A 24,775-nucleotide genomic window follows, 5' to 3' on the forward strand; every position below is an offset into this window, starting at 1 on the left:
TTCACATCGAATGTCGTGCTTCTTGTGCTTCACACCAAGATGTAACCTCCAGTCAAACATTTCAGCAACCAGCCACCCAGCAGAGGCTCGATGTGCGTGCCACCCCATTCCAGGCCACGTGCTTGCCAAAACCTCTGGATGACTTCTCACTAGCTTCTTCCCCAAACAGCTCACGATCCAATTTCTGTTCAACCCCTCCCTTCTCAAAAATCTTCCCCACTCCAGCAAACGAAGAAAAGCAGACTGGTGTGCATTCCTTCCGTGAAATTAATGTAAAGTTTTAAATCTGTGGCAGGCCCGAACGTGACGAGACAAAGGAGGCGGCACTCGAGCTACAGGCAGCACCGCAAAAGCTGCAGTCCTACCACTCGGGAGAGCATTGCTGGTCAGAAACAGGAGCCTCATGACCTTCCTCTTGCATCAGACTTCTTCCTAACCAGCTATTTTCCCTGCTGTTCCTTCTCTAAACACATACCCCATTTTCCAGCTGAGCAAGCACAGTCAGCAGAACGGCCTGTGTGGAGGTTTTTTCCCCTCCACGCAAGGGAAGATTTCATCCTGCTCAGGTTCATGGGGGTGCCTGTCACCAGCAGCTCCATAGGAGCCATGGAAATTACACAAGTGGAACAGAAACACGAGATAAGGCAAACCTTTGAGGTCTGTCTGCCCGAAACAAGGTTTCCATATAAAACACATGCCTTCTTAGCATGACCTTGTTCCTTTCCTCCCTCTCCTCTTTCCTCCAGCAGCATCTCTCTGGGGAGCATCCGAGCACCAGGCTGGGTGGCCAGGAGCACCACAAGCTGCCCTTGTATTCCTCTGTTTACAGAAAGGGTGGGATTTAGAGGTGCCAAGTTCAGCAATGCCCAAAGCCTGAGCACGGCAGGAAGCCTCCACAGCCAGCGCACACACATGCACTCTGGGGCTTCAGAGCTCTACTGAGTCCAGACAGTCCTTGCCAGAGGACTGGAGCTCGCCAAGAAACTCTGCTTATTGCAAAACCAGAACGCTGCTGTTAAAGGATATCTGATGGGGGAGACCGGCCTCGCAGCTTACCGAGGAGTTAATGCACTTACCAGGGCAGCGCTGCGCTGGCGCTGTGCAACGGAGCTGGGATCTCGGGGAGCCTTCAGGAATGCACAAAGCCAGATGCATTGCCTCTGCGGGAGACAAGGAGAGCACCCTCCTGACCCGGGACACTCATTATTTCCCAGGAGACCGAAGCCAGCGAGCACAAAGCCCCGCAGCAGGCAAAGAGCAGCCCCAACACTTTCTGCTCACGAGAATGCAGATTTCAAACACACACACACACACACACAGAGTTCAACCCAAACCACAAAGCTAGAACCGCATCTGCTTTTTTAGGACCCAGCAGGGACAGGAGGAGAGAGAGAGACGCCAAGAACTGTAAGCACAACTAAACCCCTACGGAGCATGAACCCGTAACAGCACCCAAACCCTCGGGTATGTTAGAGCTCTTCTCTATCTTACTGTAAAGATATTAAAAGAGAAAGCCTGAAAAGCCTCTGGTCAAATCCACAGGCTGATTAAAAAAAAAAAACACCAGGGCTTTGAGGCTTAAAAGAAGACACCTGTTGGCAGGTGGAAAGAAGCCGCCTCTGATGCAGAAATCTTGGAGCTTCCCAGGACGTCCCAGCAGGACTTTTCTTTTTCCTGGAGGTAGCCAGAGGGGGAGAGGAGGGGAGCTGGAAAACAGCTGACTTGCCACAAGGAGAGATCAGCAGATGGGTATCCATTTCAATTAACATTTCAATTTCAATGGTAAAAGCTAGCCACTACGATAAGAAGGAATTTACATGTTAAGTGACTCATCAATAGGAAAGTTATTTTTAAAAATTAATAATTAATAGCAAGAATTATTGATAGTAATTATTAATTAATTTTTAAATTAAAAATGAGGGAACATTTTACATGTACTGAACTGAGTTTCTTTCTTCGCTAAAATTTAGGCACTAACTTTCCTCCCAGCGCAGGACAAGGAAACTCGATCATTTTGCAGAGCTGCCTGGCTTCCCAGCCTGCTTGGCACGCTGTGTGGCCCAACACAAAGGCTTCTTCAGGGGCCGTTCCAGCACTCATTTTCATCATGTACGCATGCTGTTAAAAAAAAAAAAAAATGGGATTGCAACTTTCTGTTTGATGAGGTTGGGTGAGAACTCCAAGATGTGTGTCTCCACCATGGGTGCTGATAGTTTCTATCACCCAGTTTTTCCTGGGACAGGAGAGTGGTGCCTGATACCAGCAGCAGCTCTTGCAGATAGAGCTTTTCAGAGAGGCAGGCAGACGCACAACCTAAGCTTTATGGAAAGTAATGTTTCCCTCATTTTTCAGCAATATCTTTCCCTAGAAACACTCCCAGAAAAATGTCAGCTGCACTCTGTGAGGCTGAAAACCCCCCAGACACCAGTTCAGGTGACCCTGCAGTGCCCGAGACAAGCTGTCCAGATACCTGAGAGCGCAGTTGCACAATACAGCTGAAACAAATTTCTGCCTGCAGCAAGATACAGGGATGGGTCCCACCTCCACCTTCCTCTTCCTCATTCCTGGCCCTCCAGGAGCCACCCTGAGCCCACAGGAATGCTCCTCCACCTCCAGATGATGCTGCACTGCTAACGGGGATCTATTGGCCTTCAGGAGCATCGTCTCTGTCACAAAGCCACTTTTTGAGGGAGGCATTTCCCAAAGTCTGTTATGACAAAATAAGCAACTATCTTCTCTCTTTCCAGAAAGGTTAAGTACCTGACCATTGCTGACTGTAAACGAACAGCAAGCTCTGCTTGCAGAGAAAACAGGAGCACAAGGAGCTCTTGCACGTATCAGAATACACCTCATTTGGCGAATTTAAGATGGTACCAACACTGGATGAAAAAAAAAAAAGAAAAAAGAAATTTAAATACTATTTCTTGCCCAAACATTAAACGTTCTATCAAAGACAGTATTAAAACAATAATTTCACCAACTTTAATTGCATCTACTAAACCTAATCTCTAAGATCTAATTTCCACACTGCCAGGTAAAGACAGCCACAACCATCATTTGTTATTCATTCACGGCTCATTGACTCACCACCATTGCCAAGGCCTCAAGATATGGTCCCAATAAGGCAGAAAGTATTTTAGAATAAGGGAGGTGAAACTCAGGGAAAATGTTGACTCTCCTCATGCAGACAGCTCACGAGAGAACATTTTTCACATAGCTTATCACCGACATTGCAATCCTAGATAACATCAGATGATGGGAAGATGAGCAGAAGGGGTGCGATGCACAGCAGCACCCCCAAGTCCCAGCTGCTGGCAGAAAAAAAAATGAGGAGCGGCCATGGAGGGGACGTGCAGGAGCCCTTCAGCATCCACCCGCTGGCACCACTGCATGTTTTCCCCTCTCCATTTTCTGGTTAATGAGGTCCCCCCTTCCTGCTGCCGGCCAGCTGGAAGGCATGAATCACAGAGGAAGGGCAGATCCTGCACACCCATCCTTCTCTCCAAATCCATCCAACAGAGCAGCCTGGCTGGCACAGACCTGCCTTCCTTCTTGCTAAGTGTCACATACCCAGGAAAAGCCTGTGCTGGGTCCCAAAGATGGGGACAAGGAGCCAGACAAGCCTCAGGGCAGAATGCATGCTGGAGAAGGAAAAAACAGGCAAGGAAAGTAAAAGGAGAGGAGCATCACTTCTCGGATGGAGCAAGAGTGCCAGAAAGGGAGAGCAAGCAGTTAAATGTCACTTCTCCCCAGGCCCACTGGGACCCCATGGGGATCATACCAGAGGTCCACGCCTTGTTTTGCGGTTGGACTCTCAGAGCACTGGGTCCTTTATGGAAAGCTCTTTCAGCTGCCAGAGCAGGTCAGGATTTCCAGCACCACATGAGACCTGGGAAAGCCTGATGCGACTGAACGGAAGGCACAGAAAAGAAGTGAGAAATGAGAACCATGAAAAACCCACCATCCCTTCACCTGTATCACCTCCCTCTGCAAGGCCAGGAAAAGCCCAGAACCATCGCTCTCCATCTCTCCCTGTTCTCATTTGCACCTCCCGCTTGCCATAAAGACACATGGATAGCTCCCATTTCCTAGATGCCCACGCTGTGTGTGTGGTGCTTGTTACAGTCAGTACTACATCGTACACACTTAGCAATGTGGCTGGTTCCTAGCCATTTCACGAAAAATTCAGTGCATCTGACTCCTTCGTACTGATCTACTGCTCTCAGCCCTCAATTCCTCCCAAGCAGCATCAGTCAGTACTTTCTTATCAAACGATAAGCTTCAGACTCAGGGCTGAGACAGAAAGAGGGGTGTAGGTCATCTCCTCGTGGTACAAGACAACTTTTAAACACTGCGTTACTGAGATCTGCACCAAACAAAGCCACACTGTATTTCCAGAAAGAGAACTGCGCTTAGTCGACAAGGAGCCCGAGCCACTTTAACCACCCCGTGCATCTCCCTCCAGAGGTGACACTCAGCACAGCTCCCCTCCGGATCACACCCACAGAGCGACCCTTAGCTTGTGCCATACGTCCCACAGGGCTGGAGAGCAAAGGCTGTGACTGCCATCCCCTCCCCGCCAGATTTCCACGGGAGAGGCTACCGGGGGTGCCAAAGAGGCCGAATGAAGGTGCACCATGAGGCTACCGCAGCAGATCCAGGAGCAAAGCTGAAGGGCAAAGGTTGGCCATCAGCTTGGAGCACAACAAAAATCATCGAGAATTGCTACCAGCAAGCTGCTCAAGAAAGGTTTCAGCTACAAGAATCAAACCTGCTGAGGATGCCTGCTTGCCCCAGGTGTGCGCTGATCCTGGGGACTTTCATCCAACGCCATCCTTCTGGGAGGACTGGCTGCAGCGTCCCAGGGGCAGGCATGGCTTTCAACAGCTCGGAGCCCTGCTCAGCTGCCAGGTAAAGAATTTAGCAGCTAGTCAGAGTGCCAGCGAGAGCCAATTATAACTCAACTGACCTGCCTTGGCGCTAACACGCACGGGAATGTGCTGGCTGCAGGCTGCCAAATGCTGGAAAGCTATAAATGGGAGATGTTTGGAGAGAAAAGGATTAAGGAGCCAGCTTTTAACCAGGCTGAAGTGCATAGGACTGTATGTATTCTTTACGGAGGGAGAGAGAATGAGTAAGATCTTTGATGTAGTACTGGAAAAATACAGGCTCGCTCTTCTACAGACAGCAGTAGTCCTTACTTAATGGAAAGTGTTTCTTCTTTTCTCAAGTTAGATTATGACAATTCACCTTTTCTATACTTCTGCATGTTGCTTAAGCTCATTATTCTTGGTAAAGTCTGGACACAGAGGAACAAAGGAAAAAGCCTTGCCCGTGCTTTGTAGCAGTAACCTCACCATAGGAAGTTGTGGGTTTTTTCTTGTATTTGGTCATGCAAGTGCCTGTCTTTCATGATCCAGCTGTCTAAGGGAGAGATCCTGTTGATTTATATTTGTGGCTGGGTGCAGTCATTTCACACACAAATGTGCAGAATTTTGCTGAACTCCACAAACCCTGGAAAAAAAGAAATTCCCAAAGTGTTGAAATAAGATCCCTGTTATGAAATAGCTCTCAGAAGTGCCCTGTTTACAATCCCTGGACACAAAAAGACATCCATCTTCCTAAGCAGCAGAGTGACCAAGCCGCCTTAGGGCCTTTCCTCCATCAAAGAGGCCGTCAGAAACGCCACCAGCAGCCCAGGACAGGCATGAAATACAAGCGGCAAAGTATGCTGTGTTTCCACCTTGTGCTGATGGGGACAAATTGCTTTGCATTCCTGCCCCTGGAGAATTCTGTGTCTGGAGAATGAAGATAATGCTCACTGCCCTGCTGAGAGCTGCAGCCCCTGGCACAGCGCAGGAGGAGGAGGAAGAGGAGCACAAGTGGAGGAAGACCAGTATAGTGCTCACAGGGCCCACACCCTGTGCCAGCATGTCTCACAGCATGGAAGCAATGCACCAGGCTCATTTTAATTTTTCAAGAGGCCAGCAGCCTGAAACAAGCTGACAAGAACAAATCTCCTCTGTGTGCCAGCCAGCGTCTTCTGAGTCCATTTTAATGTAAACTTTTATTTTAAAATGGGCTGAATTACTCAAATACTGACTTTCCCTCCCCATCTTTGCCTTGGTGCTGCACTTGCGTGGCAGGTGAAGAACCCCCTCCAGAATGGCTAATCTGTCTTTCACGTAGAGACAACATGCACACACCACTGCCTTTTGCCAGTTTTCTCATAAAAAGTAGGCACCACTTCAGCAGTCTGTTTTTTTTTTTTTTTTTCCCCTTCTTACACACAAAGCTGTTGGCCTGAGGGATGCAGGACTCTCTCCAAGATGACATAGCTCCAGGTGGGTCAAGGCTGAAAGTTTCCAGCTAAGAACCTGAAGGATTTGTTAAACATATGGACAGAGCAGAGGACTGGGAAACACACTCGATGCGCATGCAGTGGTTGAGAAAGCCAGAGCCATTTTTAAGTATGCTTAAAATTCTCATTTTGTCTGTCTCTGAACCATACAGCAAGCACATTTGCTGCAGACTATGTCACGTCTCCTTCCCTGGGCTCACAATTAAACCTTTGTGCGGAGAAGCAGCCACATGGCATCACCCTCCCTTCCTACAGCCTTCAGCTGGGCAGAAGACTAGAAGAAAAGTTTCTGACTGCAAGCAGAAAAATCATGGGTTAACCTGTGCCCAGGGAGGGCACCCCTGTACCGCAATTTGAAGCTTAAGGGCTTGCAGCTGCCTGCCAGAGGAGATACTCCTGCTTTGGTGGCAAGAAGGCAGGCCATGGCGTGAATGGCAAAGCCTGCTCGAAGTAGAGGCTTGGTACCTTCATCACGACTCGCTTCCTAACGGATCGGATCCATTCCTGACTGCAGAGACATCGGTTTTGCTGTCCCCGATACAAAACTCAACAGGACCAAAAATAGCCAGGGCGACTGCAGCCGAAAGGCAAAGTAAGCAGAGACCACAGCACAGGGCCCTGCCTGGGCAGATGGGCAGCTGACAAGAGCGTGAAACGTGTTAAAGGGTCGAGTTTGGGTGTAAGGACACATCAGGAGCATGGCAAGACAACCATGGCTCTTAGTCACATGAGGACTTGAAACAACTACCACCATGGCTGATGAGCTCATAATTATGAAGTGTGGAAAAAATGTTTCTTTTTTGGGGTTTCCATAAAAAAACACAAAATGCAAGCCAGTATCTGTTCTCTAACCAATACCGTCTCTCCAGACAAGGGTTTTAAGAGGAGCCTTCCAAAAGGCTTGCTAACCTCCTGCCAAGCAGTGCATGACGTGACCCAGCGGAGTGCCGCAGTCACGGCCAGCCCCTCACCTGCAGGCAGTGCTGGGAGCATCTCTGGGGCACACAAAATCCTGATCCTTGATCTTTGTCTACCAGAGACAGCCCTTCACGTATCCGATCACCAGCTTCTGTGCCAGCAAAAAATTTCCAGCATACCTGCCAGCCTCAATTAGCATCCAGAACACAACTGGCATCCTTGCAAGCATCAATCTTATTGCCTTTATTTCTTAGGAACAGCATCCATCTGCTCCCAATAGCTCACATCTGGCATGCCACGAGTTATGAAAGAGCCTCAATGCCGTTCGAAGGAAATTATTCCTCCAGCCAAGAGGCTCATGCAGAACCGAGTTTAGTATTTGTCGTTACAAATTTACTACAAATCACACAGTTAGTTACCTGAGGTTTCAGATTTCAGAACTGCAACTTCATGTAGGGTTTGGTTCTGATTTTTGTTTTGTTTTTATCTGTAAAATGTTAATATTATGTAAATTGCTGTGTGATGGAAAACATCACACAGCGGTGGAGAAATACTGAGAATGAAGAATACGTAGAAAAACAAGGAGTGGGAGTAGGAAGCTTAATATAGAGATCTACGTACACAGCAGCAAAAATGCTCTGGAGCATTAACCCAGTGCCCTGATTTCCTCCTGCAATGAACAGCACATAGGAGGAGAGAGGTATTAGCCTGTTCAAGCATTCCCTTCCCAATTTCACTGCCTGGCATGGTACACCAAGCCTTCTCGTGATAACCCCAGAGCAGGTCCTGCATACTTCCCAACACATGAAATATTGCATTTATATTTCCAAACAGCTGTGAGGTGAGGAAACAGCCTCAGCCTCGTGCTGGGCACACACTAGTTAAATTCCAGAACAAATGTTGGTCACTGGTCACTGTATGGGAGCTGACCATCTCCTGTGCAACCAAGGGATGGCCTATGCTGCAGCCAAAAGGAGGAAAGCAAATAATTTGGCAGAAATAGGTCTTGCTCTGCTTAAAGAAAAGCGGGGTGGTGCTTGGGAAGGCTGCTGCAGCCGTTACCTCTAGAGGGAATAGCAGAGGGCAGCAGCACCCAGCACTGCCCGAGGCCATGGGGTGACTCACTGCACTAATTAACCAGGTCTGCAAACTAAGATCTTTATTGGTGAGATATTAACTTATTTTATTACCACAAATCCATTGCTGCTTCTTTCTTTTACCCTACAACCTTACACAACGATAATACTGAATTTCCATAGTTTTTCCATCATCACGAACCTGGCAAGTCTCAGAAGTGGCAGACGGGACCTCTCCTGCAGGGCTCAGCATCTAAGGACACTTCTGCCCGTTGGCCCAAACAAAGCAGGGGCCTCCTCCTCTCATCTGCACAAACCAGTGCAGGGAACAGTGAGTGAGAGGTCTTTGTGGGAAAGGGATCTTGCCCCAGCCAGTAAAGTTGCTTGATACACAGCTAGGAAAGCATTAGGGTCCCCAGGGAGCTTACAACCACTAGCAGCTTCCAACAAGAGAACTCAAAGCCTTAAACAAAACACTGATTATTTGGGGATTTTCAGGATGAATTTCACCATAGCTTTTCTCTTGCAACACAGGACAGTATTTATATACCTGCATTTGTGCCAAACTAGGACTTTTGCACACACAAGCCAGTCTCTCAGTATCAATGACAGCCAAAGGAAAGAGCTGTATAAGTTCACCGTATTCAAACAAAAGCTCGAATGCTCCTAAGGTGATAACAGCACATACTGCGGGCAATACTGTGACCACCAGGGTGGCTTTGACATTGTGGGAAGACAAATCCTGAACAGGCAATAGAGATGGGGGCACGGAGCAGTGGGCGTTGAGCACATCTGGGCCAGAGGGAGCATTATTTCAGTACGGGGGACACAGCCACTCTTGCATGTCTGTGTGCAGAGGCAGGGAACAGCACCAGGTTCGCTGCACGCTTCACCCCAGTTCAGCTGATCTGGCAGTTCCTGTTTCAAGCACTGTTCCCATCCAGCTGGGGAGCGAAGGACCCAAAATGGCCCCTGTGCCCTGCAACTGCAGTGGGAGCAGGACAGCCAGCGAGGCTGTCAGTAGTAAGAGTGAATGTGTTTGACTTGGCCCTACTCCTAAAATAATTGTTTGGCCACAATGGAAGGTGACAAACGATTCAGCTGCAACCCCACTGGGGAATACCAGGAGAAAATCCCCAGCCACTCACGCAACTGTGCTGGGACTGCTCTGAAATACCAGCATCACGTCAGCCCCCATCTGGTCCCACTGCCCTCACTGAACCCCAAGAACATCATCTCCCCTCTCCTGCTTGGATCAAACGCCCTCCTCGTCCCGCTGCCTGGGCTTAGCAGGAGGCTCCCTGACAGCAAAGGAGGGTGCACCAACCTTCACCCAAATGTGGCCAGAGCTGCTGTTGAAAAAACAAAACCCTGCTCAGCTTCTGGCAGGAGTGTGCAAAGCACAGCCAGAATCGCTGGAAACACAGATATTAAATTAACAAATATCTCTCCCCAAACATGCATGTACCAAGATTGCTCAGAGCTGTGAGTATGAGCAAGGCTGGATGGATTTTCACTGGATAATCCAAAAGACAGTTTTTCTTGACACAGGGATCACCTGTGGCTCCAGTTTCCAATTCTTCCTCTAATGCATCAAAAAGATTATCAGAATTGGACACATGAAAACTATTTTTCCCCTCTTACTATGTTTTCAGAAGCAGCCGAAAACTTTTAGCCAATTACTTTTTTTTTTTTTAATAGCCAGCAGCATGAATAATTTCCAGCATGGAAAATTTCTGCCTAAAGAGCTAAAATTGGCATAGAATCATAAAACAGTCATATAATAAAGGCCTCCAGCAACTGCAACAGTCACTGCTACCGAGCCTACCTAGAGCATTTTTTTCCACTGTGCTAAGAGGATCTGTTTCACTCCTCTCCTTTCAATCCAATTTCCACTGTACTGCACCACAAGTTTAAAATAAGGACACCAGGAAGCATGTGCGATAACAGGGAAGGAAGGGAAAAACCACAATTTCATTCATTCTTTCAACAGAGCCAAAAAGGAGCAGTTACTTTTTTTTTTCTTGTTCAAGAAAATGCTGAGGGGAGCAGGGAAGGGGGATGTGCTTGGTTTGAACTTTCCCATCTGTACCACGATACTGTAAAGCAACTCTTCCTCTAGAGGTGCCCCAGGGCGTTTTGCAGACTTGTGCTTGCAGCACAGCCAGATTGTGTTTCTGTCTCCAAGCAGCCTCTGGTGACTACGACTTCCACCTAGGAGCATGCACAGCTCAAGCCAAGATGCAAGGGGAAGAAGAGAGGAAGGACAGCCACGATATCCCTGTGTGCCTTTCCCCACAGCAAGGCAGGCCACACAACGACAGGGGACGCAGCACAGCCGGAGGGAGGCACTGCTTTGGCAGACACACACCACCAAAGTTTGCCCCTCTTGCAGCAAACGACGTCCCGAGCTTGGCTCCGACCTTGGAGCATCAGCGAAGAAGATGAGATGCTGCGGAGAAGGAAGAGCTGAGCTCCATTTCCTTCCAGCCCTGGCCGCAGCCCAACAGCTGTTCCCTGTTTATTTACTTTCATATTTCCTTGGTTACACAAGCAGCTGCTCGCAGCTTAACCCCTGCCTGCACCAGCAGTGACCCGCACCGCGCTGCCCACCTTGCCTTGCCCCGACACGATGCTGCGGGTCAGGGGGAGGGCTGCTGAGGCCCTGAATGGAGCTGGGCTCTCAAAAGGGCTCAAAACATGGACATCCTCACGTCCAGGGCTCTGCAGAAGGTGCCTTGTCGGGCAGGGAACAGGACACGCCTCGCCCGAACCCACCTGCACACCCACGCCGACAAAGGCTTTTCAAGCTGACCTGAAGCAAACTGACCAGCTGAACCTGCTAAAGCCATCTGGATTCCCCCAGGCTTACTTTGCTATGCGGGCCCAGATGCGCTGTAATTTTAGTAGCCTATTTGTGTCAGGATGCATCCAACCCCCAGCCGTTTAAAGAGAGGCATCCTCATTCCTGGGCAAGCACAGCACCCATTGAGATAAAGCATAAGGCTGCCCACAGCTTCGCACGAGCAGGGCGCTGGAGGGTGCCCAGCTCCTCTCCCAGTCCCACACGCGGGCCAGGAGGGATGTGCCAGCGAGTTTTCTGGCAGGTCCACAGATCACTTTGTGCATTTTCCTTTCTCATCTGTACAGAGCCTGTTCCAGCAGCTCAGTTTGCGTTTTGGCTCATAAAGCTCAGCCAGACCCCTTGGCTCATCTCCACAGTACAAGGAGGGGGTGGAAAACACCCTTTGCCTGCTTGCCCAGAACACCGGCTCCAGTTTTCTGCAGCCCAGCCTGTCCCAATTGCCTTTCCAGCCTCCTCTCCCTCCATTCCTCCTTCATCTTCCTCCCAGCTGCCTCCTCTACCCCACACCAGGAGGTAATTGCTAAAGCAATGCACCTCACTAGATAACAGCAGCTCCCAATTGCTTGATCCCTGAAATGCCAACCTATGGCACAGGGACCCTGGGAACTGGTGTTTCTCAGCAGCACCCCATTTTGGTGTGCTAGCAGTTGTGAAAGGCATGGAATTAGCTCCACAGGAGTGGAATTTGGGGCAAACTGTAACACACACACACAATAAAAAATGACCCACCACCACCTGCACAAATTCCAGCTGGGGGAATTCAAACACACCTATGTCCTCCCTGTAGCCCAGGGAGTGAGAGATGAAACTAAGACTGGGACATGCAGAAGCCCCAGGGTGTCCACACTGCATCGTGAGAGACACTGGAGCTAAGAGTGCAGCTTTTGAGGTTGCTTTGTTCTTGCTTTTTCAAGGATGTCCAGTACTGCACTTAAGTTTCCCCAGATCTAAACATTTTCTGGTACATTACAAAAGGAATGCTTGCCCCTAGCATAAAACATAAACCATTCTTTGCAATTTACCATATCTTTCAATCCTCTGAAGTCCAAAACCCAAGATCTGGAGAAATGCTTACCTGCAGGTCGAAGAACTTGCTGTACCGTCGGTAGATGACTTCTGTGGACCCATTGGACCAGGTGACTTTGATAATGTACACCTGTAGGGAGCAGAGGAAGAGATCAGATATGAGTGACAGAACAACCCACGGCACAATCCAATGGCTGCTAAACAGCTGGGCATCAACCAGGGAACTGCACAGAACACTTCAAGCAGCACTTAAAGTAGTTTCAGCAATACTAGAAAATAAGCTTGAATTATTAAGCTCCATGCTACAACTTAGCTGTCTACAAAATGCTTATTCATAATCGTGAATTGAGACAGATCCCTATCGCTAACTACAGCTATACAACAAACATGAAAGGGTGCTTCTACATAAACACACAGTCTCTCCAGACAGACACGTGATGAGTTAATAACGATGCCCTGGTGATCCTACCTATGGCTGCAGCATGGTTTGAGCCCCTGATTTCAAACCTGCATCCTGCTATGCAGTCCCCAAGGCCAGTCTGCACCCCAGAACGGGGCTTGTGAGGAGAACTCAAACCCCATACCATCCAAAATTCTGTTTTCCAGAAGCAGCTTTGCTGTCACCTTAAGGTTTTGTTTTCTGAGGGTTGCTGGGGTGCAGATTGCCCTCCTGTTACACAAAACGCTACACAACTAATACTAGCAATTCTAGGTTATTCACAAATCACATGACCAGGCTTTTACTGGTGATGAATGAGAGGGGGGGAAAAAAAGGAAGAAAATACCCCAGCTTTATTAATCTTCCGTGAAAGACAACAAGCAAATAACAGAATTGGGAAATTATTTATTTAATGTCCTTGCTTGTTGTTCACAGAAACCAGAGATGACCCTTGATGAGATGCCAGCATAACTCTCAAGTGTTGCAAACCTCGTCCTTCGCTAATTGATAGCAGATTGGGTAAGCAGAACAAGGGTACATTCATTTTTCTTCTTACTATCATGTTCCACATATTTCCACCAGAAATTCCAGTATTAACTCACTGAAGCAGGAACAAACTATTCAGAAGACCGGGTGAACAGACCTGGTAGAAACTTCAGCCTAACATAATGAAGAGTGAAGGCTCTTAGGATGGTGATGTTCTGGTATTTAAAACACAGTCCCTTAACAGTTTCACAACGTTTCCCACAGAGACACATTTTTCCAGATGCTGGAACACGACCAACATCCCAGCCCAATATCCGAACTCAAATACCAGGAGACTTAAATGGCTAGCACAGCAGTAAACTGTTTGAGCTAACCAAACCTACTTGAATACTGTACTAAAGCTCTAATCGAAAGGCCATTCTGCTTCCCAAAGGGCTGACGCAGCACGAGCTACCAAGGTGAGGGGACTCGTAAGGAACCACAATCTCTTCCCAGTGGAACCACTTACAAGCTATGATGGAGAAGGAGGCAGCGAGATGAAGCACGTGCTCACCGCTAAAATAAAAAAATTCAGTAGTTTCAAGCCAGCAGTTCAATGACCACTTGTCTTAAGCCAGATGCTCAGCTCAAACACAGCTGCTGCTGCTTTGCTACCTTGCAGTAAGATGGCTGGGAACCACCACCACCACCTTCTCCCAGGCAAATTCAGAATCACCTGGCTTCACCTCCTGGGCCTTATTCAGCTAACCACAATCCTCTCTTTTCACTCAAAATATTATTTTGAACTGAAGGACCTGCACTTTCTGCACGCTAACTCAAGGAAGACAGAGGACTCCCGCAGTACACTATTTGCAGCAGCTGCGAATATCTGGATATACAATGATACGTTACAAGAGGGGCTCTGACAACATGCTCAGTTACTACCAGACATGGCTTGACAAGTATTTTCCACTGGATTAGGCCAATACTTGTTTAAGCACATGCTCCTAGACCTCAACAGGTGAGAGACAACTTGGCTGAACTTAGTTTGCAATGAGAACAGGTTAAGTTGCATGACATGGCCTCAAATTCCTGAGAGCATCTGTACAGGTACCACCACTAACTGACACAAAGAAGTCACCTAGCCCAGCTGAACTCGAGCCTTGCACCTACTGCTTACATTTCGTGGATCATACCACCAGCAAGCCAAGCGTTAACTTCATGCTAAGCAAGCATCCAAGCTGCCTTTACCCTCACCCCAGGACTTGCGGGCAGGCCAGCATGAGCTCATTTTGGTTGGAAGCTCAGCTGATATCCCAGCTTTCTTACCAGTCTGCAGCACTTCATGGGGTTATATCACTGCTGGCTGCCTGCCTGGAGAACGCCTTCCACTGGGGCAGGAGGAAGAGCCAACTTTTCTTCATTGTTTATTCCTATTCTGCCTTTATTTGGAGTCAACAGTTTATTAGACTGGGATTTTAATCAGGATGTGGATTTGCTCAAGCCAGAATTAATTCAATGCTCAGAAGGGTAATAAAGCCATGAGATTTGAGGGCACTCCATGCTTTATTATACCCTTTGTAACTGAGGGAAGAAGACCTTCTCCCAGCTGATGAGCTCACTCCTGTTTTGCTGGAAGGCAGATCTCCCTGGGGTCAGGATAATGGTTTCTTGCTCATCCCATTTAAATAGCCGACAGGTCTCTGGGGATATCTCCTCATCTATCTGTGAAAAACTGAAGAGATAGGAAACCCCGCAGAACAGGGAGATCCTCAACATCCATAAAAATACTGTCTTCATGAAGCTGATTCCCCCTCTATTTGTGAGCATCCCTTGTCCTTGACTCCAGTGGCCCCATCCCACCAAGGTACTCTAGGCCAAAAATGCCACAGCTCTTTGATAATTCCCCCCAAGGGATGAAAAAAGAGACACCAGAAAGCAAAACTCAGGTGTTCATTAATTAACAAGGAAGCTGCAGATTTTGAAAGGGATAAATAGTACAGTTGGCCACTCTATGATGTTTTCACAGCCCCAACAAACTCAGTTTAGCCCTGGTAATCACAGGGACTGCACTGAGCAGCTCGCTCCTGCAGAGGCTGCTCTGAGGAGGGGCTTTATCCAAGCCTGGCTGTGTGGGTGAGGGCATGTGGAAACTTATTTCATGGGGCTTCTCCAGCTTCAAGCGAGCACTGCTGGAAGGGGGGAGCCACAGCCCAGGCCCCACAGCTCCTGGAGGGGTGGGGAGGGCCCAGCAGACGGCAGGGAGGCAGCGGGCGGCCGGGTCCAGGAGGGGGCTGCAGCCCCATCACGTGGGCCGGGCCCATGGCCAAAACCAACAGGCGAAGCTATCTAAATATTTACAGGCTCGCCCAGGCCAGCGGTGGTTTCTGCATGGTGGAGGGGATCTAGCTGACTCCGTGAAACCTGGAAACCGATGGCTGCCCTCACTCCAGAAAGGAAACCTCGCTCTCCCCACCCCGAGGGTCCCCATCCCTTGCCCTGCTCCAAACCACACTGCCACATGCCCATCACATCAAACCAGGCTCGATGGCTGAAGGCACCCTAGGCCACACTGAGCTTTGTGACAGGCAGTAATCACGAGGACTGAAACCTCCCCAGCTTAACCGCAGCCATAGGTCATGGCAGCACAGCTGAAACTCATGCCCCTGCTTCCGAAATTGCTGAAATGCAATTCATGGCGTTTGTCCCACTAGTGCACAGTACAGAGGAGGGGTACAAAGTTTTCAGTGCTACTCACGTGCCACATCCTGAAAAACCTGAGCACAAGGCCTTCCCCGCAAGCCTGAGCCTCAGGGCAGGGGGAATACTCAACCAGGAGACACCGTCACAGGTGGCCACCACCAAAACAAGGGAATGAGGTCTCCCCCATTCCTCCACAGGGCTCCCCTTGGGCAGTGGGGAGACCAGAGGCCACTGGGACATGTTAGAGGTGCAGGTGGGGCTTGTTCAGCGCTGGTGGGGAGGAGCACTTCACAGTAATACAAAGAACACCATGTGCTCCCATCCCTTGGAGGGATGGAGTGGAACAAATCCTTCACAGAAAATGGAAACCAACAGATGCGAAAGGCTGAACTCTGACAGACACAGCAGTGTTTTGGCTCCCTAGACTTCCTGCAAAGCTCTACATTACAAGCAATTGGCCGTATACCAACTGTTTAAAAATTACTGATCAAGGAGTTTACCATCAGGATCTCCATCTTCCAAGATTCTCCTTGGTCATGTTTGAAACCAAGTACCCTAAACAGGAATATAAAGATGGAAAAAAAAAAATACTAAAATAAAATACTGTAGCTTTCCCAGCCCATCGTCCTTATTCACCAGCTTGGTCCCTGCTGTCTCTTCCATGGCCTGGTGTGCAGCGCAGCCCTCCCGCTGCTCCAGCGTTCCTGGAGACGCAGTTCAGAGGGAGACCGAGCCAGTGGAAAGTGGGACTGAAACCCTTCGTACTGGAACTGTCAGAAGTGACAGGTTGCTAAAAGCAATGCAAATGGCACCTGGCCAACCGTAACAGAGCTGTCAACAAAAGCTGCCAGTCAGCCATCATGGCAGCAAGGACTCTGGCAACCGTGGGGGAAATGTGCTGGCAGCTGGAGAATGCTTCCCTGGCTCCACAAGGGAGACCTGTGCTCCCCATGGAGTGGGCTGGGACATCCCTCCTGGGAAGGAGGGCCATAAGAGCCAGTATGGCAGGCACCAAGGAGGCTCCTCCGCTCGCCCAGATGCTGGGCACCACCTGGAGAGGCCATGCAAGAGAGCTCACGTGCAAACCCACAGTGGTCAGAGGCCCAATGGCCGGGAACTGAGAGAAAGGGGAGGAGAAGCCACTGGAAATTATCTCTATCTGAAAGGCAACCCAGAGATTTTTTCTTCTTCTTTTAAATAAATGGAGCAGCATGCCTGAGTCCTGGGAGCTGCCAGACCTGGGAGTGCTCTTCCTGAGGCTGATAAGAGTCTCGGTGCTGCAGATAACAGCGGCTTCTGGTGACTTCCACAGCAAAAAGTGGCTGAGGACTCTGAAGGCCTTCACAGGCCCTCAGTTTTATGCTTCTCCAGGAGGCATGTTGTCACATAAAACCATGGCTACAGAGCACAGATGGTTCGATGGGCTGACTTGAAGCAATGGGATTAGGAACAGAAACAAAAAATAAAAATAGTTCCCCATTCTTGAAACGCAAGGCCATATGACCTTCTAGAATAATCACATCTGGACTCCCTACGTAAACACACTAAGGACATGCACAGAGCACAACCAGGAATCTGCCTGGACTACTCAAATTTGGGGAAGAAGGCAGACCGCAGCTGCAGGAAAGCCCAGAGCTGCGGCTGCAGCCTCTCTCCTCCCACAGCTTCTCCAACGAGACTTGGAAAATGTCCTGGCTGTGGGGGTACACGTACTGCTCTGGGGAGAGGGCAGGCGCTGTGAGCTCTCTCCAGTCCGTGAGCTCTCTGAGGGCACTCCAGTCCCCAAGGAGGCTGCAAGCCCACCCAGCACAGCTCAGCCCCATCCTGCCACATCAGCTTGAGCCCAAGGGCAGCACACCCACACCCGCACAGCACCGCCAGACAAAACTCTTTCTGCAGGCCACCCCAGCACACTGCCGCAGGCTGGCTGGCAGCAGCCCCCACAGAGCTCCCATGTCTCTGAAACAACTCCGTGCCCATAGAGAAGGAAGGAGTGCCCAAGAAGGGAGAACACGGCTACAAGGGATTCTCCTCCTGCTCACGTGGCAGGAAAAAGCCCTCTCTGGCAGCAGGCAGGCTGGAGTCTCAGCCACTGGGGGATCTGGGGCAGCATCCCGCTGGCTCCCCTGCATACTCCAAGGCTTTCCAGGTTCAGTGCCAGCCAGATGCACATGAAGAGCAGCAGATGAGAAAGCACTGTTGCTGTCACCTACAAAGACACTTCCACAGGGGTCCAGAACACCCATCTCTACCCACCCGTCACTGACAAGCATCAGTGTCTGTCCACAAAGGTTCAGCAGAGCTCCGAGGGCACAGTCAGACATAACAGCCTCCAACAGACAGAGCTGTCTGCAGAGCTGTTTCAAATGGGTTTGAGTCTGTGTGGTCCTGGGCCCAGAGAGACTACGTACAATAAACCTCTCTGTGGAAAACTCCACAGATTTAAAGCATCTTTCGCCAGCAGAGGGGAAAAAGCATCAGTCTCTTTATTCCACATGCCCTCTCTCACACCCCGAGACACAAGGAAACAATGAGAGAGCCTGGGGAGCCGACAGCCCCAGCCACGAGAAAGGAGCACCGAGAAATTCAAAGGGGCAGAGAAACCAAAGCAGCTGAGGGAACGAACCAAAACAGACCAGGGTTTAATATAGAAAAGGGAGTGGGAAATTGTAAGAGGAAAAGAGAAAAAAAAATAGAGGGAGGTGGCTGGAAACAAAGAAAGTTCTTGGCGGCGAGCTGCTGTGCTTGGCCCTTCTCCATCAGCCTTCTCTGAAGCAGGAGCACAGGGCTGCCAAGGGGAGCAGGGGCTCTGGTGCTGCATGACACCATAACTTGGAGCAAGAGGGACAGCAAGCCCCAGCTCCATCCTTAGAGACCGTGCCAGCCCTGCTTTGAGGACAGGAAAAGCCAGAAGGGCCATGCTGTTTCAGATGGCACCGAGAATGCCACAGAGAAGCAACAGATGCGGGACATTTCGGACGCTGCTGTGATTTCTCTAGTTTAGCAGCGGAAGGGGGAAGAAGCAGGAAGACAGATTGCAGGGAGGAGGTGGGTAACAGGGATACAGGTGGCACAAGGACGGGAACATCCTCACCGTCACGTCAAATAACCAAAGACCACGTGCCCAGGAGCTGCTCAACTACAAGCCAACCACATCCCCCCAGCTCTGACTCAACCCTTGTTCCACTGTACCCTCCTTACAGCTCCAGTGAGCAACAGATCATCCTGTCCTGCTGCTGCAAAGCTGTGCACAAGTGTGTGGTCACGCAGGTCACAGGGATCCCAAGGACAAACCCACCAAGCCTTGCTCAACCATGGCGCAGGCTCCTCTCACCAAACATACACACCGGCTTGTTTGCCATGAGTCATGCTGAAGGTCAAACATGGATGCTTTTGTTTCCTATTTCCCACTGCTACGTGAAAGGGCCGGAAAACAGATATACCCTCCAAAGCAAAGCTGTGAGGGACCAAGGTCACCAGACCCCTGAGCAGGCAGTGCAATGGCCCTGACACTGAAGTTCACTGCTGGGATTGCATATGAGCACCAGCTTTCCAGTCTGCAGGCAGAGCCTCAGCAGACACTTACCTGGCAGGATTTGGTCCTTCCACCAACCTGTGACATTCAAGATTTTCACCAGCATTAGGTAACGCAAATAGGGAAGAAAAACAAAGGAGAGTTTGCATTTGATTGTTGGTTTCACCCACAAAGCCAGAAGTACTCCCTGAAGCCTCAACTCTCTTAAGGAGCAAGAAGTGGGAAGGATTGATCAGATCTCTAACACTGCACAACAGACACAAGAATGGATCCAAATTTCACCCCATCTACAGCTCCAGGCACCCTGCCTTTGGCCTGCCACAAACAGGAGAGCATCAGGCAGCTGACAGGAAAAAGGACTAGATACAGCAGAACCACAGGACACAGCAGCAAAACAATGCTGAGGATGCTAAGAGCCCTCAAACTTTCAGGGCCAAAGGCCAGATGCTCAGAAACTCTGCTGCAGCAGAGACTCCAACATCACGGGTTCAGCCTTGCTTTATATGGTCTAGTTTCACTTTTCCCCTCTTTAACTCCTCACTCAGTTAACAGCCGCTGGATGGATTTCACTCTATTCATTTTAACCTTCTGCTTCCTCTGTCTCAGTGTACCCAGCTCCTCCGGGTCCCCACAGGACATTCCAGCCATGCCAGCAGCACGGTCACCCTCCGCAAAGAGCATCACACTGGAGAGAGTCATCCCCCGATGTCCTTTTTAAGCCAAACAACCGGTGTGATTCACAACAGAAAAAATAAAGCAGCTGTACGTGGTAACTTGGGGCCAGGTCCCCTCAGACCTGTGTTCCAATGGACCACGTCAGGACTGGGCAACTCTGACACAAGCCATGGGACAAGTCGTTCAGAAGGCATCTCCTGCTCTATACATATAAGGCACTGAGGAACGACTGAATCTGTAGATCAGCAATCTTCCTTCCCTTGCCAGTGGAGCATTCTTCTCCGAATACTGAATAATCAATTCCAGATAAGCAATAGGGTTGGGCTGCGTGATGAATTAAACCACAAATAGTCTCATGACTACAAGGCACAGGAGCAGAGAAGATACCTACTAACACTTTATAAATTCACAATTTAAAATAACAACACGTTAATTTTTTGAATGTGGTTTTAATCAAACTTGTTTTAAAATATCTATAGACTCTATAACCTAGACACCAAATTCCAACACCCACAGTTAATTACTTTTACAAGGCAGCTGCAGATACAAATGAGGCAGTTAAATATGCATGGATATTCACCTTGTTTAAAGTTTGCAATCTTGTTAACTGAGCTTGTAAAATAAATGTATGCTGTACACTTTGTTTAAATTTTCCTTTTTCAAAGTGATATTTGCATGCATTGAGGCTGGGAAAGGAAGTCCCTGCAAGAGCATAGTCCAGGTTTTCCAATAACCTAGCAAAAACATACAGCATGCTGCTCTTCCCACCCCCACCCCGTCAGATGTATATATCATTTTGTTCTGTGCTCTTGAGCACACATTTTAAAACTATATGAGTTATGGAAGTATTCTTAGTGGACAGGATCATAGAAATGAAGGTGCAATTCAATGGCATGGTTATTAACACACAGAACAAAATGCAAAAGCTGCAGCTGTATTACAAAGAAAGCTCCTAAAGCTTCCTTAAGGGCAAGAAAACAACTAAGATCTGGATTTAGTAAGCAAAAGCTGTATTTTTGAGACTTCTACTAGGAATAACAAACACAAAGCTATAAAAAGATCCTGCATGAAGTCCTTTAAAGGAAAATTTAGTCTGTTTCAACTACGGTTTTGTTTTGGGTCTTTTCTGAATAAACATCCATTTATCAGAATTTGAGACTTGGCCAGACAATAGAAATGACAGTCTGCTACTCTGTCGCCCAGAATGATTATTTTTAAACTTTGCTTTTGGATTTTGTCTTTTCAAATGAATTTAATTTGCAATACGGTCCTGGAGCCCTCGTTGCCAGTGTCCCTGAGCACTAGACCTCCGGGACATGAGCTGTAATCACTTGAAATGTGATTGCATGGGAAATGTCACCGCAGGGTGACCCTCACCCTCTGCCTGATGGGAGGGAGTCTTTCTTCTTCACTCCGATGGTCCCAAGCTCAGCTGTTCTCCTGACAGAGCCCGAGCAGCACATCCAGCAACTCACACCTGCCAAAAAATCATTTCTCCAACTGCCCTATCCATAAAAATATTATTTTAATATATCAGTAAAAAAGCTTAAATATACAAATGGCACAATTTAAAGACCAGGGTTAGGAGGTCAGGAGAGAAGGTGCAACAACAATACACCGAAAAAGGGTTTCACAGCTAGAAGAGCAAACTCGAGGCTCCTATCACTTGGAGCAAGAATCTAGGTTTTCCTTCCCCTCCTGGCCCTTCTCCTTGTACAATCTGAGTTGGTTTGACGAGAACAGGAGGCAGACGTGTTGGCCTCACACCATGCCAACACTACAGCAGTAAAAACCTTCCAGGAGTACAAGGCTAGCTGCAGGGACAAAAGCAGCGAGACAGCAGCACTGCCTCTCTTCCACCGGGAAAATGCACAAACAGATGCACTTGACTGGCAAGGTGCAGAAGAACACTGGGCAGCATTAGGGTCCCCAGCTAAATCCTGACACAGCACACATTAAAGCTAGCGTTTGGGTACCCCCACCCACCGGCATACATCTCGTGGGGTCCTTATCCTTGTGCAGGGCAGAGCCCTGCATCAGGGAGCGATGCTGCTCCTGGCTCTGCCTCCGTCTGAGCAACCCCTGGCCTCTTCCAGCCAGAAAAGCAGCATCAGCCAGCAGGGAACGGGCCATGAAGGGTTAGGAAAGGATGGAAATACAGAGGCCCCGTGCAGCCTCTGTCCCTGGAAACTGTTACATGTGACATTTCTCGCAGGGCTGTGAAACTCGGAGGCGTTTGAGGGTGAAAGGCCGAGGCAGGGATGGAGGGTGAGCTGTGCTTATGGATGAGCAGCACCGGGAAACACAGGGAGAAATGCTACTGCCCAGCACCAAAATGGCATTTGATCACTTTTTGATAAGGCAGGCAAATACTCCAAAACCACCCCCTCCCCCAGCTTAGGAAATGCGTCTCCTGCTTCACATCAGAGCTTGCAAAAGCACAAGTTTTTGTCTCGGTTGCACAACACTCTCTGTATCGATTACCGAGGTGATGGGTGAACCCTGCCAGCCCGAACAGAGCTGGCCTCTTCAAAATCACCCCACCGCAGGAATAAACAAGGACTTTGAAACACTGGTTTGCTATCACTTCTCTGGGAAACTGGAATTTCACGGTTTTTTGCTGTGGCCTCACGCAGCCAACACAACTGCACCTTTGTCCAGCACAAAAGAAAAGCCTCACGGATGCAGAGCGGAGGCCAGACCCAAGCGTTACAGGTCAGCCGTGGGTCGGGCAGAGCAGAGGCAACGGGAGGAAGAGCCACAGGGCTCCCCGCAAGCTGCTGCCTCCAGGGATGGCAGAGAGCACATTTATTTCAGAGAGCAGAAGCGAGCGAGCAAAGGTTTAGCACACACACTTAGTGGTTGACTTCGCTTTGCTGTTTGCCAACAGATACAGTCTGAAGTGAGATGACTCAGCCGGGATTTGCTGCCTCTCTTTGCAGAGGAAAAGGAGGAAAAAAAAAAAAAAAGGTTTTGATTCCATATAATTAACTGGCTTTGTGGATCTGCCTCGTTCCTATCGATCCCCTCCAGCGAGGCGAGCGCTCCCGTTTACTCCAGCACTGCTGCAGGGAGGCCGCTGCCTGCCCCTCCCCGGGCTCAGCCCGCCCTGGCTCGCATGGCCGAGTTTGGGTCCAAGACAAGTACAGGGAAAGATTAGAGGCAGAGGACTCGAGCCGCCAGTGGAGAAGGGAGCGGGCAGCCAAGCAGCCGAGCTGCACAGCTGACTGTCATGAGCTCTGTGCAGACACTTCTCCGCCGTCTCCTCTGCACGCTCAGGATCCGGCCACGGAGCTGCCGCCCCGCTGCACCCACCCAGCGATACGTCTTCATAAACACTGCTGTCCCCATTTTCCAGCCCAATAGGATTATTTGTGCTATGCCCAACTCCACCCGCTTCCCCACTGCAGAGCTGTGCGGGAACCCTGGCAGGCGAGCAGGGATGGTGCCCAAACGGGACAGTGCCCAGCCCGCGGGTTGCATTTCCCAGCAGTGGGGACTCGGATCTGGAGGGACAGCAGGAGCCCAAGGGCTGTGAGGTGCCCTCAGCCCCTGCAAAGTACAAAAAGGCCCAGAAGAGAAAAGGGAGGAGCAGCCCCAGGCAACCCCAGCACACCCGTTACAGGACCTGAGGGCGAAGCAACAGATCTGCCAAGACAAACACAAGCACACACAACTCATCAAATCTCCTCACGTACGTGTTCCTCCGGTCCTGATGCACAGCCCAGCTAGGGTGAGTAAGTCTGGGGTGGACAGAGCAGGAAGGGGGCACATCTGGAGCTGGGGCCAGGCTCGGCCAGACACTGATAAAACCACAGACAAGGTAGGAGAGGAGGAAAGGGTGATAAAGGGTTGGGCAGTGGCCACCACATCACAGAGCTAAGGCGCTTCACTGAGTGCAAAGAGGGGACATCGGCCCTGTTTACCCTCTCCTCAATCCTGGCTACAGCCAGCTTGTTCTTTCGCTTTCCTCTGACTGTTGCTGACCGCCACAAGCCAGCTGGGGGGGACCCAAAAAAAAAACCCTGATCTGCACAGAGCTCAGGCTGCCTGGCTCTGCTGACACGAGGCACTCCAGCCGAGCGCACAGCCCGTCCTTGTAACCCAAATGCAACACGAACAGTGTGTCACTGGGTCACCCCGGTCTAAGGCGAACGGGGCGGGGAGAACATTTTGGTCTTTGTTTTACAGTTGCTGCCAAGATTCACCCACAAGGTCTCCATGGATGCCTGGAAGCGCACCAAAGTGTAAATAACAACAACAATAATAATAAAAAACTCGAGAAAAAGACAACCCCGCAGCTGTTAGGAAGATGCCCTGGAGTGTGCAGGAATGTGCTCCCCAGGACAGCGGGGCAGCAGGGGCGCAGCAGGCACGGAGCCACCTTGGCAGGGGACAGTGGCACCGTCCCAGGTGCAGGAGGATGGAAACGGGGGGGTCCTTGTGTGGGGACCCCGCAGCCAATAGTCCCCCCTGACTCCCCCCACGAACGCTGCCCCTCACCAAGGCAGAGACACTTTCCGGAGGTGACTCCAGGGGTGCAGGCTGCCCTAGCAGCCCCAGTCCCGGCAGCACCCCCTGGCACGTCCCTACCCACGTTCTCCCCCCACTTTGCCCGGGTGAGGAACGGGTCCCGGTACCGGGACAGCCCCAGCAGCGTTGCCCTCCTCCTCCTCCTCCTCCTCCTCTTCCTCCCACCGTCCCGGAGCAA

At 49.9% G+C, this 24,775-nt stretch overlaps 1 protein-coding gene and 1 long non-coding RNA gene across 9 annotated transcripts in view; one reads left to right on the top strand and one right to left on the bottom strand.

Moving 5' to 3' along the window:
* SH3PXD2B (SH3 and PX domains 2B) overlaps positions 1-24,775 on the bottom strand; it is a 75,512-nt gene that overhangs the window by 49,795 nt on the left and 942 nt on the right. For 3 of the 8 annotated variants that reach the window (XM_040573926.1, XM_040573923.1, XM_040573922.1), the window contains exons 1-2: positions 1,593-1,772; positions 1,077-1,160 (exon numbers count right to left, since the gene is read on the bottom strand). In XM_040573926.1, coding sequence (XP_040429860.1) covers positions 1,077-1,160; positions 1,593-1,769 — 261 coding nt within the window. In that variant the 5' untranslated portion in view covers positions 1,770-1,772. Of the gene's footprint in view, positions 1-1,076; positions 1,161-1,592; positions 1,773-1,978; positions 2,119-12,296; positions 12,378-12,716; positions 12,736-21,441; positions 21,459-24,775 lie in introns of those variants that run through there. The other 5 variants (XM_040573924.1, XM_040573930.1, XM_040573925.1 and 2 more) reach the window with 3 other exon arrangements.
* LOC121078117 lies at positions 23,025-24,322 on the top strand. The gene is made up of 2 exons (XR_005824455.1): positions 23,025-23,797; positions 24,256-24,322. It is a non-coding gene; the product is annotated as an uncharacterized LOC121078117 (long non-coding RNA).

Source organism: Cygnus olor, chromosome 14 (genome assembly GCF_009769625.2).
Source record: "Cygnus olor isolate bCygOlo1 chromosome 14, bCygOlo1.pri.v2, whole genome shotgun sequence".
NCBI classification, from domain to species: Eukaryota; Metazoa; Chordata; class Aves; order Anseriformes; family Anatidae; genus Cygnus; species Cygnus olor.